This window comes from Podarcis melisellensis (genome assembly GCF_964234715.1).
Source record: "Podarcis melisellensis genome assembly, chromosome: 1".
NCBI classification, from domain to species: domain Eukaryota; kingdom Metazoa; phylum Chordata; class Lepidosauria; order Squamata; family Lacertidae; genus Podarcis; species Podarcis melisellensis.
This window is the reverse complement of record NC_138528.1, coordinates 66,436,985-66,457,166: the sequence shown is the minus strand read 5'-3', so window position 1 is coordinate 66,457,166 and position 20,182 is coordinate 66,436,985. Positions and strand designations below refer to the sequence as shown.

Sequence of the window (20,182 nt, the reverse complement as noted above, 5' to 3'; positions counted from 1 at the left end):
GCCCAGATTCAGGCTGTCTATTATGGATGTAGAGCTTTAAAAGAAACATGGGAAGCTGCGTTATACTGAGTCAGACCATTGGTGTGTCTACTCTGCACAGTTTATTTTCTATACTGTACTGACTGGCAGTAAGTCTCTGTGATTTCAGACAGTCTTTCCCAACCCTACCAGCAGATGCCTGGGACCTTTTCTACACAAAGCATGTCTCCTAATCCTTGCCTGCTTTGCCAGATTTCTGATAAAGTATAGAAGTGGAACCGAGTTGGTCTTTTCTGCCACATCCAGCCTGCATTCTGTTACGAGACTCTGGGTGGCTACTTGGAGCATGGAAGGTGTTCTGCATCTAGTCTGCTTACTCTGGCATTTGTAGATAAACTAATGTTTTGCTTTTGCCATTTTTTGGGGGGGAAACTAGATAGAATGTGTTATGAGTCCAACTGGAAAAAGATGCTTATAGAGTATATATTTTTTCCATTAGTAATTTTGGTAAAATATGCCAGCTTTATATTTGAAAAGTATGTGATAAAGTTTGTACTGTGTTGATGTCACCCTTGGGCATTTGCTGTGGTCCCAGCACTCTGCCAGGATGCTACTTCTATCCTTCCCCTCGACAGCAGCCAGCAATCAATGCCAGGCACCAGGTGTCACAGTTTAATTTCCCACAGTGCTCTGCAGATCTACAGTGTTTAAGACACTATTGGAGGTGTAAATGGCATCACTTGGCACTGCTTCAGCTTGTTGCTACTGACCACTTCTGCCACTACCAAGGCCTACTACCAGACACCAATTTGCCAAGCGGTCCCCGAGGCTTCAATGGACTGGATGAGAACCAGTCCATTACCAAGGCTAAACAATGGTCCAGCACATCCATTGCCCCACCTGCAAAGGTACAGTAGAGTTGTGTGTCATCAGCATATTGCTGACAATGTATTCCAAAACTCTGGACAATCATGTAGATGTTAAACAACATGGGGGATGAGCATGTAACGTCGATCCTGGCCCAACTGCACTGCCTGCCAGTTAGTTTCTGAGCCCAATTCAAAGTGCTGGTTTTGACATATAAACCCTTAAATGCCTCAGGACTGCAATACCTCAAGGACTGCCTTTCCCCATATGAACTGACCTGGACCCTGCAATCATCATCTGAGGCAGGTGGTTTGGAGGGCGGCAACACAGCAGTGTTCCTTTTCTGTGGTGGCTCCTCATTTGTGGAATGCTCTCTCCAGGGAGGCTTGCCTGGTGCTTTTGTTACATATTTTTAGGCGCTGGGCAAAAACATTCCTCTTCCCCCAGGCCTTTGGCTAATTAAATCTATGGCCTTTTAAATTGTTGGGGGGCTATTATTTTGGTTTGTTACTATGTTGTGCATTATTGTGTTCTTATATTGTAAACAGCCCTGTGCTGCTTGGATGAAAGGTGGTACAGAATTTTTTAAAAAATAAATAAAATTTATAATATTTTCATTCTTTTAAAAATTTAGCTAATGGTTTATCTCTTATTTTGCAAAACACAACAGCACTTTTAGTAGAAAAGTGGCCAACAAGAGCAGTAAATGACAACGATTTAGCAACCATTTATATATCATTTGGAACTGGCAGCTACACGTTACAGTTGAAAGGGTGCGCTAAAACAAGGCAGTTATAGCACCCGGCATGTAACAACAGCAATAATAATAATAATCACTATAGCCAAATAACCATGGACAGATGGTTTTACCAACTTCCATTTTCTCTCTCTCTCCCAGAAAGTGCCAGAGATTCAGCATATGTAGTTTTTATAGTGAGAATTCTCATGAAGGAGCAAATGGTTTCATTATTAGATTTTGTATCTCTATACAGTATTTATTTTCTTAAAAATAAATATGTCCCACCTTTATGACATAAATTCAAAGTAGCTTTAGAAAGTCACAAGATACATAAGACACAATAGAACCAGTTCAGATCACTAAAATCAGGGCTTTTTTCTAGGGGTACGCAGGGTTAAGCATACCCCTAAACATTATGTGAATCTTTATACTTTGGTCCATTTACTGTATTTATTTTTCCCGATTTAACTATAAAATGGTGATTTTCTTGAGTCAAAATGAGAGTACCCCTAATTGTTTTTTTTATAAAAAAAAAGCACTGACTAAAATCAATTTCTTATATCGAAAACTAAGAGAAGGGTAAAACAATTCAGCTTGCAAACAGGGAAACCTAACTCTTCTCCACACTAAAAGCATGGAGAATGGCTTAGAGCTGCTCCATACAGTCATTACTTGAAATTGGAAGGTTGCATGTTTTATATAAATTCCGCTCTGGCTCTCCACAACCCCCCCAAGCAAGAAAATCCCCACACACTATGGAATTTTCAAACCACACACTTGATGATAGTCTGCTTATATGGCAGGAACTATGATGACAACATCTCCCAGCTAGTATTTCAGGAATAACCCACACGTCGGCTGTAATCAGCCCAAGATTGTTACAAAGATGAAAGGTTTGGGCTAATGTACAGAGCAGAAAGAAAGAAAAAACAAAAAATATATGTTTTCATTATTGAGATAATGACCATATAATATACGTGTGTGGAGGGGGGTTGGTGAAGTGTTTGATTACAGATTATATATTAAAAAAGACTCTGAAAGATAATTATTAATTTAGCTCACATAAAGAAGTCTATTCTATTTACTTATAGGTATAGAAAACAAAAAAAGAAAATTCACTATGCAGTTACAATTTTTATTTCCTCCATGGCTGCTGTAACATGCAAACTGTCTAGCTCACAAAACTGCATCAAAACAGTAGCATGCCCATAAATAACTGACTGTGCATCAGGGGTTGACTTTCAAGGAAACCATTGAGGTAAATAATCTTGATGAATATGAGAGGAGGATCAGTTGGGAGGCAGTCTAGGTAAGTGGGAGGTATCTGCTGGTCTCTCTCTCCCCCCCTCCCTCTTCTCCCTGCCCCTGTTCCATGCATTCATGAAATCTGCAGGGATCTTCAGCAGGGGTGCTGGCCAGAGTGTCAGATGGAGATGTTTTTAAAATTTGTAATTTTACACTGTTGACATTTTCTTAGAACTATCCCCTGAATTTAGGGTTCAGACGATGTGGGTGCATAATTGTAGACATGCTGACAATAAAAAAGTGTGCCTTGGTATATATGCACACCCAAATCCCCTGTGTTAGTTAAGCCACCAGCTGCAAAAAGAGTGGCAGCAATACTACTACTAATAATAATAATAATTTATTTGTACACCACCCATCTTAATGTGGAATCATATGGGGGGGAAATGTGCTGAGGAGTTGGTGTCTAAGATGGATATATCAAAGGTGAATGAATTGGAGAAACACTACCAGATAATAGAGTGGCTTAACTGATAAGTGGAGAAAGCTTAGGATGTCCATAAAGCCAGTGCTGTTCCAAGAAAGGTTTTGTGGAAGAACTGAAGCAAAGCAGGAAAGATGGTCTGATGAATCAAAAGTTGCTGTTGTAAGCCCAGGGAACAGCCTATCAGTCATGAGATCTATAAATAAAATTGATTTATTTGTTAAATTTGTTTTCCACTCTTCCTTCCACTGTACGTACACACACACACACACACACACACACACACACACACTGGAGGCATGCTACTTTTGAAGTAATCAGCACTTTGAAGATCTATTAGTAATTAAATTGGACAACATATAACGTTAGTTAAAAATGCATTTTCTTCCCATTGCTATCTGGATTTTCTCATGGCCTAGATAATTTTATCCTATTAACATCAAACATACAGGTAACTTTAGAATCCTGCATCTGCATTATTTCTAGGAAAGCATAATATAATTAGAAATGACAGTAATTGGCATTACATGGTTTAATTAAATTTCCTCCTCTGTGCACAAAACCTTTTAACCAGCCATTCCAGTGCTATTTCTGTATTTATTTGTTATGTGGCTAAATGTGTTATGTGGCAGATATGGTATTTATCCATTTTCACAAATTAAGCTATTAGTATTATGTTGCCTCTGAATTGTTTCTTGAACTGATGGGCAAAACCACCTGAGAGAGAGTTCCCACCTCTCTTCAATTAACTTCCTGTCTTCACTAAGCTGAAAATTGTGGGGTTGAGAAAGCACTGTTTTGTGAAAGACAGAAAAATCAGACTTCCAGTAATGTTGTGGAAATTTTAAGCTTGGGAGAAAAGAAGCACAGGAGCTTATTATCCTAAATGAGGGCAACACCGGACAGTAAAAATTCCTTCTAAATATCAGAAAGCAATGTTACGTCTGAAGCAGCCAGATTCAAAAGTATTCACAGAATTTCCCTGCCATCCTATACAGGTTAGGATTGTGGATTCTGAATATCCCAATGAAATGGTTCTCCTTGAAGAGCTCTGAAATGCTTAGCAGGATTTCAGTTCTATCCCAACGCTTATATGCTGGATTTAGTGTGTTTGCTAAACAGCCCCTCAAAAATGACCTGGGAGATAATATACCTGGAAAAGGTAGGTGTCCCCTACAAAAAGAGATTGGTTGTGCTGTTGGGGTGGTATTCCTTTTACTGACCTTGAGACGCCAACAGTGGAGCTGGTCTATGGGAGGCGAAAGCATCAGAAGGACCACTGAGTGATCGGAGGCTAACAACAGTCACCCTTTTAAAGGCTTTGAATGAAGGAGAGGCTGGTTACCCCTGTTGATATTATTGGCAAGCTCAGAGAGTCTCTACTAGGGGTGGAAGGATCTGTCAGTGTGGGTTCTCAGAGTTGCTCATTTCCCCCTCAATCTTAAATTCAGTTCTCCAGATGTCATTTTTTTAAAAAAACCCTCATTAAAATTCACCAGCATTTTTGTACAAATTTCTTTGTACTAAACACATTTTTGTATGCAGTTTTTCTAGCTGCCACCCTTGATGTAATGTAGTCTTGTATGTTATTTTCACTAATGTATTAATTTTATGCACACATTTTTGTAAACATTGGTGGGAGAACTTCACCGCAAAATTCAGACAACATTGCAAATTTTGAAAGAGGGCCATCGTTCTGTTCTCATGTTGTTTTGGAAAGAGCAAATTTGATAGATTCACCTTTAAATGCAAACTGAATTGAGTTTCTGCCCCGTTTCTAATCTCTGCTCCTTTACAAATGAATAGTGACTGGCCTGGTTCCAAATTGAGAGAAATGAATAAGGGAAATAAATCCCTTGGGGTAGAGACCAGTAGAAGGGAGTAAACAGACCACCATGCCACCTGAGTGAGAGCCAGGTGATGCAGATAGTCCTGGGGTGGAGGGTTTTGAGTATAAGCTGGCCATTTGAAGGAATCCAGTGGTTTAGAGAGAATGTCTGGCAATCGGTTTAACTGCACTTGAACACTTTAATAATTAATGGGCGTTCTGGAGAGATGCTGAATCTGACCGTTTCGGTGCAGACTGGTTTCCCTTCCTTAAATATATTAACCAGTGAGATTCATGCATTGGTAGCCTCACAATTAGACAACTGTAATGAACTTTGTATGAGGTTACAGATAGGTAGCCGTGTTGGTCTGCCATAGTCAAAACAAAACAAAATTCCTCCCAGTAGCACCTTAAAGACCAACTTAAGTCAGTTCTTGGTATGAGCTTTCGTGTGCATGCACACTTCTTCAGATACACTGAAGAAGTGTGTATCTGAAGAAGTGTGCATGCACACGAAAGCTCATACCAAGAACTGACTTAGTTGGTCTTTAAGGTGCTACTGGAAGGAATTTTTTTTTGTTTTGTATGAGGTGTCCAGGGTAGCTGTTTACCAGCTCCATCTGGTACGTAGGCTGAGACCCTATCTGCCTGTGGACTGTCTCGCCAGAGTGGTGCATGCTCTGGTTATCTCCCGCTTGGACTACTGCAATGCGCTCTACGTGGGGCTACCTTTGAAGGTTACTCGGAAACTACAACTAATCCAGAATGCGGCAGCTAGACTGGTGACTGGGAGCGGCCGCCGAGACCATATAACACCGGTCTTGAAAGACCTACATTGGCTCCCAGTATGTTTCCGAGCACAATTCAAAGTGTTGGTGCTGACCTTTAAAGCCCTAAATGGCCTCGGTCCAGTATACCTGAAGGAGATATACTTAACTCACCCATCCTTCATGATCGCCCCTTTTGAAATGAGGAGACAGGACCATGCCAAAGCAGTATGCACAACAGGACTTAAGGTAGCTCTTGGGTTCCTCTGAGCTGCGCAAGTATTCCATGACTTCACTTACACGGAAGATCTGAGAACTGTTGCCTGGCCCAAAGGCCAACAGAGCAACAAGGAGAGGAAGGAACATAAACCAGGGATGTGAATTCCCAGTTCACCATTCCATTCCTTTTCTTTGGCTCTTTTGAGGACCACCAGGAGATTAGGGTAGGATCTGTTGTTGTGGTCTCTTGGGCAGCTGAGTCTCTTCACTGCCATCCAGAGTTAATCAGAAAGAGGGGAAGGGGGATAAAAACATGATAAAACGTCTCGGGTGTGGTGGACGTTATTTCAACACACACCTGCTGCTTTTCAAGGCATCTTGGAGCACAGCAAATATATGTTCAAATGTATGTTTGCATTGGCAGAGTAAAGAAGTGCAAGGGTGAATGAACAGGTGGGGAGCAAGGGTGAGGGGAGAACAGGAGAGGAGGCGATGAAGAAATGGATAACTCTTGACATCTGTGGTGTGGGGTTCAGAGCTGTTGCAAAGTAGATGCTGATGAGGCAGTGAAGAGAGGGAGGGGAGTGAAGGAAATGTTTTGCCACTGCCAACCACGGCCTTCTTAATATCTGCCTTACACCGATTCCCTGCTGCTGTAATTATGATGGGCTTTGTAAAATGTAATAGCCCAAGAATTCTGTAAGTCATTTGGATAAATGAGGTTGCCTGTTTGTCAAAACATTTAGCTTTCTAGATGAAATTTGCCGAGATGGGAATGGCAAATGTAGTTTGTTTTGCAGATGGTCTATGAGTCTCCTGTGGCATCATATTAAATTATATAGGCAGTCAGTCAGTTCTACGATGCATTGAGCTTCGAGTTGCAATGTGCATTGAGTATTCTGTAGAGATACAGACTCAAAAGCATAATACAGCTACACAGGGCAGCAGCAGAAGGGAGTGCTTTAAAAGTAGGGGACTTTTTAGTTGTCCTCGTGTTTGAGAAAATGAGGGCTTGGATAGTGTACAATGGGATGTGGAGCTTTTTGCCCCAAAGGTAAGGGATGCTACAGCCCTTGCTATTTTCTTTTTCATGTTGATTGCTGTGGCTCTGAATGATTATCTGTGCTAAGCATTTAGGGTGTTTTCAGAATTGATGTTTGTGGTGTTAGCTTTGCTATATTTTAATTTTTTTGGCAGGGTAATGTTTTTATGTTGCATTAGCTAGGCATCACATTGTGCTTTAGCACAGAGGTCAGTAGTTTTCTAAATATATAATCTTCTAATAGATGTTGTGCTTAAAAAGCTGGTTGTTTTGCACTGAAGTGTGTGTTGTTAATTTTAGGAAACACAGATTAGCAATATCTGAACTGCATAATAATACAAAACAAAAAATTAAAACCTGTATATTCAAAACCTACTTAGACATGCTTAGCCAAAATTGTTTTGTGTTTTATTGTAACAAAACTTTTTGGGAACCAAGTATCTTTTAATTTCAGGTCTCCTTAATTCTGCTGCTTGCTAATAACCTCTCACAGTTGTATTGCTATGTGCTTTATATTTGACTGTGTTCTGAACAAGTTTGATCAGATTTCCCAACATGAGTATCAGAGAGACTACTTGATTGCATTCAGAAGCGTTTATTGTGAACAGCTGCATGAGTTATTCACACTTTAACACCAGAAACATGGGGGAATTATATTGGATAAGCTGGCATTTGTAAATTCATATTTATGGCATTCAGAACTGATTAACTTAACACTCAGCTGCCTGGTTGGAAAGGGTTTATTTGAAGTTTTCTGCAATCATGCTACTGTGGTACAAAGATATGGGTAGAAATTGAATCAGAATTATTTATTCATCACAGTACTGAAAAGTAATGTGCGTGTGGATGAAGCACTTTTAAAGAATTACGGCTTTAATTTGGCATCCAATTATATGGGTTTAAAACTCATTGAAGCTAGTTGGACTGTACATATGTGCACAGGATTGCAATCTAGTTTATGTTCTATGTAGCTGAAAGCAATCCAGTGTCTCTCTCTTTCTCTAGCTGGTGGCAAGGCACCAATTCTTGTGTGTGTTTGCTCTTTTGAAACAAATAGAATTTTGAAGCTTTTTTTATCCAACACTCCAGGTTGCCTTGACATGCCTTGACAGTCTTGAGCTACACCAATGTTGTGGACACTGTTGTCAAACTAATACCCAAGAATGCCAGTACTGCAAAAGGGTAGCTAGGGCTTTAAAATAAATTTATTGTTGATGGGAAAGGGAATATGTGAATGCATGCCGCACATAGCATAGAGAGCTCTTCCTGTTTGGTTGAGTTGCTCAAATCATGAATGTTCTGAGAACATTTTGACATACCCCAAACCCAGGCAGCCTCATTTACAGCCTCGTGTTTGCTAATGAGACAGACCATGCACATTCATTGTTGTGTTAGCTACCAGTTGCTTTGCGTCTGCTCCTGGCAACTACCTCAGGAAGTTAGGGACCAATCAAATGCAACATCTTTTTACATGGCTATTTGTTTGCTCATGCCTGCTTATCTTAAACCAGTGAAGCTGGTATGGCAGAAGTGTAGTCAGCTGCTGTGTTGTGTTGTCTCTGATTCTCTTGCTCCAGCAGTATATGGCCCTGGATCAGCAACCAGAAGTGTGGGTGTGTGGAAGGAGGGGCTGTTGCTTTTCTGCCAAGTCTCAAACCCAGAATATTTCTGTACCAAAGCCAACAACTCATTTTTCCCTTTATGTATAGAGTTAAGCCTGGGTTAAAGAAAGAGGAAAGTCCACATAGTTAGCTGAAGTATGATTTCACCTGCTGCCCTTTGCAAACCTATCTAGAAGAGCATCCAATTCATTTCACCAAGCTTTTATTTGGTATCTGTGAGGTGTGTTATAAATGAAGTGTGGGTAGGACTGCGGTTTTACAGCCCAATCCAACTTTTTCAAGAAATAAGCTCTAGACTTCAATGGATTAGTCCATAAGATGTCACAGAACCTAGTCAGCAGAAGACTTACCGTATGTTTCCACCTCTTCCCCTTCTAGTTTGCACTGTGTACACTAGGTGGCCTCAGACAACCTCTAGCCTCAGCTACAGCTCATCCCACACCTTCAATATGTGGATAGTAATGCTGACCTACTTTGTAGGTCATTGGGATAATGCATCATCCCCTTCCAACTCTGCTTTAAATCAGTACAGTATAGAAGTGCTAAGTGGTGTTATCTGAAATGTCAATACTGGTAGAATGGTAATTCAAGTCGCATTCATTGCTCAACTTCACATTACAAGCAAAAGTTATGTAGAAAATATCCGTTGCAATAACCTAATTGTGGGTGCTTTGGCATTAGGAACAAAGTTATCCGGAGTGAAGGAGCATCAGTGGTGGCAAAATTAAAACAATATACTTTTATAGCGCTAACAGTTTAGATCTGACAGGATTCCCTCAGGGATCACTGCCAAGAAGGCAGTGCTCCTAGTGGATACTGAGCTATTCTCCCTGACTTGTGGCACCTATGAGACAGGAGTAGCCAATGTGGTACCCTTCATATGTTGTTGGGCTACAGTTCCCTTGCCCTTTGGCCCCACATTGACTGGGGTTGATGGGGATTGTACTCCAGCATCTGGATTACAGGTTGACTACCACTGCTTTAATAGGCCCTCATGGAACATAATTCTTTGGAATATGTAATGGAATCATAAGGTTAAATGTGTTCCCTCAAACTGATGGGTCTTGTTATTTCTTCAATGTGGTTATTGAAGAAAGCTGAAGGAATCTATGGAATCCCTAGGATCCTTTTAAAAATAGATTCTCTTTTGCCGCCTTCTTTTTTTGCCAACCACAACCGTGGGCTAGGATGATCTTTTCCTAAAAGCTTAAGCTGAAAGAATGCAGTTTAAGAAGCGAAACCGCACTGCTCTGCTTGTGAAGAAAGTGTTAGAAGTAGGTATGGCTAAATATAGAGCAGAAACTGTTAGTTTTGAAAGCTCTTGGCATCACAAATCCTTTTTTCACATTTGGCATGCCCCTTGTAGTGCCTCACATTATCTGCAGGCGCTGAGTACCCTGCTGACTGAAGCTACCTCCTTATAGGTTCTCTCTCTCATTGAAGGTTTGATTTGGTGGGAACAGCAGCACATTGGCATAGGTCATCACCACAGTGGGGGGGGTGTTTGTAGGTTGGTGATGTTTCAGAGGTGCCCTGGTTCTCTCTTCCAGTCTCTCAGATCAGCACACCTTGTTGTGACCCCTTGTAAGATTCTCCTCTACCATCACTAAGTTTCAAAGGATATAGTGTTTATCCAGCTGGAAGAGGCGTTAATGCAAGGTTGCTGTTGCATCATTCCTGTGTAAAGACAAGAATATTCTTTTTTAAAAAAATAAAAATAAATTCATCCTTCCTACTGAATGTGAATTGGAATAGATGGTAGACGTTGTGTAGTCAACATGGTTCTGAAAAATACAATGAAGGCTGAAAAGCTCAGTTACTGTGTGTTGAGTAAGTATCATTTGTTTGGGGTGTTCTTTTCCTCTTTGATCAACAGCTTTGTAATATTTGCTGGTTCCATTTAACGGAAAGCTGGAAAAAGATAATGGATTAGACAAAAAATACTGCTGCACTGCACCACATTGGGCAGATGAGAAAAGTCCAAGGCACTAGGCCTTTAATTTCTATTATACACAAACCAATTAGACTGTGTTGTTTGACTTCCTTCCATTTTTGTTATGTTTTATTTAAAAGAGAAGTGAAACAGCCACAGAAAATAGGGCCTTTCTGGAAAATGTGTACTAATGCATCACCATCAGATTGATGTATGTTGTTTGCACAGTCACCTTTACAAGTGATTGGCTGGGAGTCAGCAGTTAATGGATTAGGGACAGTGTTGAGCTACAGATGGTTTCCTGAAAATGATTTTCGATTGTAAACATGCATGTGTCTATTTCGGGGGGCTTCCCTCATTAATTATGTCTTTTGAGAACGAATTGCTTAAGAATGTTTATGTTCTGGAAACACTTTTCAAACTGATCACCTCATAAAAAGCCATCTGCATAGTTGCAAATTTATGTTTATGTGTTTTGTGATAATTTTCAATCACACATTTAACTGTTCAATCATTTCATCGCTGCCCTCAAAACAGTGGGTTGAATCCAGACCTGCCCTCCTTCTATGCATGCAAAGGGCTTTGGAGAGGCTTTCACTGGAGGCAGGGATGCTGGTTTGCCTTCTGTTTGCCCTCCCCCCACCCCACCCCATGCAGATTTTCACAGGAGGCTGCAGAGGTATGGGGAAATTGGCAAAAATGGCCACCGTGGTTTCCTCCAGTGGGAATGTCCTATGAGTGAAATCTTGCTCACAGGAAGCTGGATCCAACCCAGAGGCTTTTGCCTCATTTGCATGCAACACTGTGTACAAAATGTACAAAACTGTGCATCTAGCTGAAGTAATTCATCTGTAGTAAATTAAATGAAACTCAGTATACACATATGTATACATTACAGCTAAATGTGCAAAATCTCATTTTTCTTGACTTTGATCTACCTTTTATTTTTTTACATTTCTCACACTTTAGCACAAAGGTTCATTACAGAGTCTTTATTTGATCCTCCTGAAAAGAAACAGAATATATTTTGCTTGCATTTTGTTCCCGAACGTGTCTCTGCTGCATTAAATCTATGCTAGTGCTTGGTGTATGTGTTTTTCTTTTCATGTTTTTATATATTTAAGGAACTGGATTTGGCCAGCGGACTGGATCCTTCCTTTCCTCACTCTAGCTATGTCAAATTTTAAAGGGGCCAGCTGTTTGCTGCTGATCATTTGCTTTCTAAGGGGGTGGCTCTTGAAGCCAATTGCTTGCAAATGAACTTCAAAGGGGCGACTATCAGTACTCATCAGCTTATTGATGCCTAGGCATTTTTTTTAAAAAGCTAACTCACTGCTGGGGAGTCCCTGATGGGGAGCGCCTTAGTGCACCCAGTGTCATTGGTCTCCCTCTGTGTGCTAATCAACTGATGGGCACTGAGAGGGAGCCCCATTTACCACAGAATAATGGAGAGCACACTAAAGTGGGAATTTTGTGGGCATTATACCAGGGTTTTCTGTCATTGTCAAATTCTGGGTTATCTCACTTTGTTTAACATAAATGATTATATGGGTAAAATTCAAGTAAATACTCACCTTGTAACTAGAGTGTCTTGTGGCTTTGATAACAATAAATAGCATTATTTTTTTAAAAAAAAACAAAAATTGATAATATGATGTTAATGAGACAGCCACCAGCAATAGCCTCATGTACAACATTTCTAATGACTCGCATGAGAGTGTTGGCATCTCTAGCACGACAGCATTGCATTGGTTTGGGCAGCGTAAATACTCAATGATACAATCTTAAAATCTTACCTTAACTTTTTCATTTATTTAAATGGTTACAGTTTTAACCAGTTCAATTCAGCAGCCCAATAAAACCTGTATAATACATTTAAGCAGATGGAATTAATAAATCTTTTAGAGCTCTTCTAAAGGCCTGCAACACTGGACCCTGACTTACCTCAACCAGCCACATGTTCCACAAACGTGGGCAATGTTATCTTTCCCAGTTAATTCTTCTCCTAGCACCTGTCCTCGCTAAGGCGGCGTACTGTATACTAGTGACCACAGAAGAAGCTGAAATCCACAGAACTGCATTGATACGGAACTGTCATAAGGAGATAGCAAGTACATTGCAGCCAATGCATCAACAATACAAACCATGTTTACGCAATTAAGGGAATATATCTGGCGTCTTCCCACAGCAGGGAAGATTAGTTACTGCCAGAGGGAGGTTGGTGTGAAACTTTCACAGATGCTCCCCTCCTTTCTCCTCTGTGATGATGGGAAATGAAGTAAGAGAAGCTCTTTAAAAGTACAAAGTTGGAAAATCACTGACCTAAGGAAATATAAATAGTTATCAAAGTACATGAGGAAGTCTTAATACAATGAAGCGTGGAGCACTAGTCTGCATATGCTAAGGGAATAATGCTAATTTAAACCTTGTGGGCAGCAGTATTTGTGCTCATCAGCTTCAACTAACTTCGAGGGGGCTCTTACATATGCATTATTAAAGGACAGAATGTGGCTCATTTGGTCAAATTTCATAGTTTAGATTTATGAACTTGTATTCCTGGATCTTCTGATTAAGATGTCTGTTCAGCTAAAAATAGATGCTTTAGGGTGTGTGTGTGTGAGAGAGAGAGAGAGAGCGCGCGCGCACACAGACACAAATATTTCCATTCTTTGGATCAGCATCATGAAATACTGTATAACATATTAGAGACGTTTTTGCGTGGTTCTGGTATTTTGATTTCCAAATACATTGCTATTTTATGCTACCCATTTTGAATTAACCTTTTTTTTTTTTGTACATTGCTGAGACAACCCAGTTGTGGGGCAATTAACAAACGCTAATTAAAAAATAAATGTGAAAAGTTCCAGTGAGCTAGCTGAGCTGAAATTTTAGATGCCAACATGATGCAAAACAAAAGAATTTCCACAATGTAACTTTTTGTTTTTAATAGGACCGGTGTCTGACATCAGTGTAACAAAATGCTTCATGGTTTTGCAACTTGGCAATGTGACCAGAGTGCCTTTGTGATAAATTACACAGTTAGATTTGTGGTAGACGGAAAGGATGTGTAATATTTTTTTGCATGTTGACTACAGTCTTGTTTGAATTTGTAGAATTTAGGATGAAAAAATAAGAGCCAAACCAGAACCTCTTCGTTTTAGCAGGCTTGAACAAATCATGAAACTGAGAAAGAATGGGGAAGATCTGGGTTTATGTGTGCCCCTGCATGTGCATGCCAGTTTTCTCAAAATCTTTGAAAGCATACAGGTCCAAGTGCTTGGCTCCCCACAAAGTTGCTTATTGTCAGTTACACATGAGTGCTGCAATTTGGATTGGCTAAATATTTTTCACTGTTGGATCCATTACTTTTCTGCTAAATACATGTGGAGATTAGGCTTTGAGTTCACGTTCTCACTGCTGCTGGAAAGCTTTAAGATGTAAATGCTAAGAAAAAAGCAAGACAAGTTTCGCTGAACTGTTTTATTTCTTCTCCTCCTCAGTGTCTGAACTACAAGAAGAAGGAATAAATGCCATTAACCTACCACTCAGCCCAATCCCTTTTGAACTAGATCCTGAAGATACTATGCTAGGTAAGTTAAAATACGTTTTTGCTTAGCCTAACTAATGGATGAAAACAAAATGTCACAAGCCTACCTTCCTTGTAATGGATATCTCCTATTTCCCCATTTCCACCCCCCTAAAGAGGAAAATGAAGTCCGAACCATGATTGATCCAAATTCAAGAAGTGACCCAAAACTACAGGAGCTAATGAAGGTAAATATGTAAGCACTTTCAAACTCTTCTAAAAATACAAAGCAAAGAAAATATATGTATTTATTTTTTGCATTTATATTCCACCCTTTTCTCCAATGAGCTCAAGGTGTTGTACATGGTTTTCCCCCTCCTTGTTTAATCCACAAAACATCCCTGTGAGGTAGGTTAAGTTGAGAAGCGATGGCTGGCTCTAGGTCCCCTATAAAGCTTTATGGCCAAGTGGGCATTTGAACTCTGGTATCCCAGCTCCTAGTCTCACACTCAAACCACTACGCCATGTTGGCCAACCACTGTGAGAGCAAAGAAAACCACATAAGGATATAGAATTGCACTTTTAAGTTGCGGTTCATGCTACTCCATCAGTTTTCCTCTTTACTGGCTGTGTAAGGACCAGTACATCAACCTTGAAAAGCTTGTTCCCTGTTTCCTGGAGCGATCAGCCTGAGGATCCTTGGCTTCTTTAAGAGAAAATGGTTTGAGATCACATCTTCAGTGTTGAACAATCCCTACCATCCTTTTCACCTGCCTTTGTTCCCAATTGGCCTGGGTAATTATCTCAAATATTGCCAATTTGACTCTTATCAGGGTCTCCAATGCACAATAAAAAATAAACATAGTCTAACATGAAAAGAAATGCAAATAATAATCTTAACAACAATGGTACATCTCAAATTTACAGTAGAAGCCAAAAGCCCTGCCAATGACAAAAAGGGCAAGCAAATTTGCATTTTTCAGAGTTTAATGTTGTTCCAAAAGCTTGGAAGATTAAGTTTCCACAGATGCTAGAGACTGAGGGGTGTGTGTGTGTGTGTGTGTAGGTGTATTTCAGTCCCACTGCCTCTTCCGTGTTTGCATTCCAACATTATTATTATTATTTTGCTATAACTCTGCCTGCTTATGCATTAACACCTGCCGTATTCCAAGGCCTCAGGGTAGCCGGTGGTTATTTAATGTGAAATTAAAAGATTCCTGCCCCTGAGGATAAAATCCCAGCACAGTTGAAATCAGAAGGAATTGTTCTGTCTAATTTTGTACAATTAACATTTAATCAGACCTACTATTCAGAAGCACCCTCTGTCATTTCTGAGACCACGTTGCACAAAGTAGAAAGTTGGTTTGTGATGTACACACATATAAACTATTTCTGAATCTTTGTCTCTTGCGCAGGTGCTAATTGACTGGATTAACGATGTTTTGGTAGGAGAACGAATTATTGTAAAAGACCTGGCTGAAGACCTGTACGATGGACAAGTACTGCAGAAACTCTTTGGTGAGAAATAATTTTATGCATATCACTGGAGACATTTTTCAGGTGCTTGTTTGTAGTTAGGAGTAACATAGGCACTGGTTTCCATTCCTTTACACATCATATTGCTTCAGGCATCAGTAACTTATGTAGTCATTAAGATGGAATGGGACAAAGTTGGGTGAGCTCTGGAGCAGTGGTGGCCCCGCGCAGCATGTACACCTCCCAGTACGTTTCCGAGCACAGTTCAAAGTGTTGGTGCTGACCTTTAAAGCCCTAAATGGACTCAGTCCAGTATACCTGAAGGAACATCTCCACCCCCATCGTTCTGCCCAGACACTGAGGTCCAGCACTGAGTGCCTTCTGGTGGTTCCCTCACTGCGAGAAGCCAAGTTACAGGGAACCAGGCAGAGGGCCTTCTTGGTAGTGGCACCCGCCCTGTGGAACGCCCTCCCACCAGATGTCAAAGAGAACAACAACTACCAGACTTTTAGAAGACATCTGAAGGCAGCCCTGTATCAGGAAGTTTTTAATGTTTAATGTTTTAGTATATTCTGATATATGCTGTGAGCTACCCAGAGTGGCTGGGGAAATCCAGCCAGATGGGCAGGGTATTAATAAATGGAAATAAATGGAAAATCGGTTGGAATTCTTAGAACAGAGGTGCAACAGAAGACAAAGTGTGATAGGCTTGAGAAGTTGCCAAATTTTGAGACTTCAAACCAGTCGTCTACAGAAAATCCTTTGTTATATGTGGGACGGAATGTCTTTGCGTTGCACTTGCTACATGGAGTTGAGGTGTAGACTTACAGCTTTTTCTTCCATTATCACTTCAGAGAAGCTAGAGAGTGAGAAACTCAACGTTGCTGAAGTCACACAGTCTGAAATAGCTCAGAAACAAAAGCTGCAGACAGTCCTTGAAAAGATCAATGAAACCCTTAAACTTCCTCCAAGGAGCATCAAGTGGAACGTTGACTGTGAGTTACACATTTTACAGTGGAATTCTTGGTTGCTGGTGGTATTAAAAGTTATGTTTTTCTACTGCGTTTTGTAAAACGTATTGAATTAGACAGAACCTGGAAAGCAGATTCAGCAGTGTGCAAGTTTATATCTAGAATTTTGGTGTAAGGTGTGCAGAAGTATAGATAAATATATATATAATGTCCTCATTAGTAATGTACTTACCTCTGTTGACATTATGCTTGATTCCACACATACCCCAGAGTTCCTATTGCGTGCACAGTATGGGCCCTGTACAACATGGCAGGGAATGAGTTCTTTTTTTTAATTCTTGTTACCAGCTCCTTATGGAACTTGCATTTTTTTAATTCATTTTTTTATTTCCAAGGGTTTATAACCCGCTTTTCCATATAAGGAGACTCAAAGCAGTTGGCAGCATAGTTTCTAGAGTTATTTAATATTCAGGCATTGTACAATTTAATCATTTTATTTATTATTTTGGCATTGTGATATATCCAAGATTGACACCTGCTCTCCTTCTCAGTGAGAATTGACCTGCCTATTATTATTATTATTATTATTATTATTATTATTAAAGTTTGTATACTGCCTTGTACCTGTTATAGTCAAAACATACAATTACAATGTAAAAAACACAAAGTACATAATAAGAATGAAAACAAAGATAACCCAATAATCTGCCCTTCCACAACACATTTAATAAAAGGGCATTAGATGTCAGTCAGCCAAAGGCCTGGCTAAAGAGGAACCAGTAGCTCCCATAGCCTCAGCACTCCTCTGTTCCATGTGCCACCTCCTCCTCCTCCTCTCTGTACAGCACAGGAGGAGAGGGCTAGGACATGGCTCTTCCTTCTCCTTGCCTGTCTGCACTGGTGGCAGCAGAGAGCAGCAGTTGCTTGCCCTCTGTCCCCTCCAGGCAGCAGCTGTTGCTCTCTGCTACTTCTTTATGACTCCTGCCCCTCAGGAAGGCAAGTGAATGAGTGATGCCACTTGCCAGGAGCAACAGTTTCTCCTGTTTCCTGGCAAGTGATTAGCAACAAGGAAGTGCAGCATCAGTTGCCTCTGGGCAGTGGAGCAGAAATAGGAACAGCTCTGCATATGGCAGCATCTGGGGGCAAGGGAAGCACTGTGACTGGAGCAAATCTTGCCAGCAGCCTCCTAAATCCTGAGCCGGCCCTGCATTTATTCCATTGGATTTAGAGAGAGTTTAGAGTTTGGATTTGATATTCCGCTTTATCACTACCCTAAGGAAGTCTCAAAGCGGTTAAAATCTCCTTTCCCTTCCTCCCTCACAACAAACACTCTGTGAGGTGAGTGAGGCTGAGAGACTTCAGAGAAGTGTGACTAGCCCAAGGTTACCCAGCAGCTGTATGTGGAAGAATGGGGAATCGAACCCAGTTCACCAGATTACAAATCCACTGCTCTTAACCACTACACCACACTGGCTCACTTGGTTTCCCAGAGTTGGTCCAAAGAACTTTGAACTGTGTACATTGGGACATCCCTTATCTTGCCTTTCAGCAGCCCATGGAGCTACGTAAGGTGGAAATACCACATTCCCATAAAGCTTCTTAGCTGGGAATGGGCCCTCATTTCCCCGGTTCAAGCCCAATACTTAAGGCAATACACCACACATGATCTTAAGGAACATTGAGGTGGTATTCAGCTAAAATATATTTGAAGGGAACAGGGCTGAAATGTGATGGATTACAGCCTGTGTATGCAGACTTTTTTCTGGCTAGAACCAATATATATATATATACAAATAATTATTTTGACATTGGGTGAATTGTTTGTTTTAAACTTGTATCCTTTTTATCTTTGCCCTGCTCCTTGCCTGCAAAGTTTGTCACTTGGAATACACTGAGTGGTAGTTCTGCAGAGAAACCTCTGCACAAAAACTGATAAATCCAGGAGAAGATCTCACTGGTTATTTTTCTGCTTTATTTAGAAACCTGTGGCCAACCTAAAAGTGTGTGGTTAATAAGATACCTAGAATATTATGTTTATAGGACATTGCCTGAGAATTTGGTGATAATGCAAACCCAGGAAAACAATAATATAATACAGTTGTATATCATTACCTTTGAAGCTTGGGGTTTGTTCACAGATTAAAAGTTTCCTGCAGTAAGCCTTTTGATACCTTTCCGTCTTGTTAGTGCTAACTATGCATACAAATCCTGCTGTGAATAAACTATAATAACAAGAACACTTAACAAGTTCATGAAGAATGTTTGAGTCATCCAGTTTAGTAAGTTATTGCTCAAGGGTACAAGCTAAATGGGCTCATTCATCTTCCTGCAGACATTGTGACACTTAAAAATGAATTAAGTGCATGTTATGAATACAAAAATATTCTTCTGATAGTTCATAAATCGACACAGGAATAGGGAAGATAAAGGCACGACGCTGGGAGTGCATAGATAGCACTTAATATAGCGGCATAATAAAATCTGTGTTTTGAATCAAGCTTAGATTTCCATCTTCAAGCCAGTGGGATCCAGGCACGCAACGAAATCTTACCTGAGGAGTATTTTTGATTTAGTTGTTTTCATAGAACCAGTTGATTTATGGCAGGAAAGAGAAGGAGTTAGAAGAAAATACTCTTTCAGCAATCTCTGGCGGGCAGCAACACCAAAGGATAAAATATCCCACATAGTTAAGGAAGGGGGCACTGCATGTTAAAATAAATATTTGTTTTAGTTTGCCTTACAGAATTTGACTTCTTAATCTATTTCAGCTGTCCATGCTAAAAGTCTTGTTGCAATACTGCACCTTTTGGTTGCGTTATCACAGTACTTTCGAGCCCCAATCAGACTGCCAGATCATGTGTCTATTCAAGTTGTTGTTGTCCAGGTAGGGATGATTGTATTTTTAAAAGATCTTTGTTTTTACACAGTTATTTCAAGAAATGCAGTAACTTTTAACACGTATGTGTTGGTATGTATTAGTTCTGGCCAACACAAATAGTCAGGAGGACAAGCATTTCCTTAGGCACAGCTAAGCATTGCATTGTCCTTCTTTGAAGGCACAACAGACCACTTGTAACATCAATATGTGAAGCATGTCAAATATAATTTTAGCTCAGAATGTAAGTGTACAGGTATCATACAGTGATCTCTGAAGTGAACGGCTGAGATACAGCATAAGATGAGTGGGCTTCTCCTTCTTCTTCTGCCCTTCCAGCCCACTGTGTACCCCACAAATCTGCTCAAGATATTCCAATCTAATCTAATTTAATCACTTTCCCCATAAGGTTGGTAAATGGCTGTCAGTAATCTTACCTGCGATTTCCAGATAATTTTTCTGTCACAGGAGGCATTCCTTCCTGTTTGTTTGCACACAGGACAGGTGCCTTTTAGGCAACATACAAAGTCTCTTAGATTGTACACAAATAGAAATGATGTAATTTTGGAGGGGAGTTGTTTTATATTTATGTTGTCTATTTAATGGCAT

The 20,182-nt window shown here is 40.3% G+C and overlaps 1 protein-coding gene across 1 annotated transcript in view; it reads left to right on the top strand.

Annotated features, from left to right (window-relative positions):
• PARVA (parvin alpha) overlaps positions 1-20,182 on the top strand; it is a 69,295-nt gene that overhangs the window by 30,574 nt on the left and 18,539 nt on the right. The window contains exons 2-6 of the mRNA XM_081927172.1: positions 14,226-14,315; positions 14,429-14,499; positions 15,667-15,769; positions 16,582-16,722; positions 19,467-19,582. Coding sequence (XP_081783298.1) covers positions 14,226-14,315; positions 14,429-14,499; positions 15,667-15,769; positions 16,582-16,722; positions 19,467-19,582 — 521 coding nt within the window. The remainder of the gene's footprint in view (positions 1-14,225; positions 14,316-14,428; positions 14,500-15,666; positions 15,770-16,581; positions 16,723-19,466; positions 19,583-20,182) is intronic.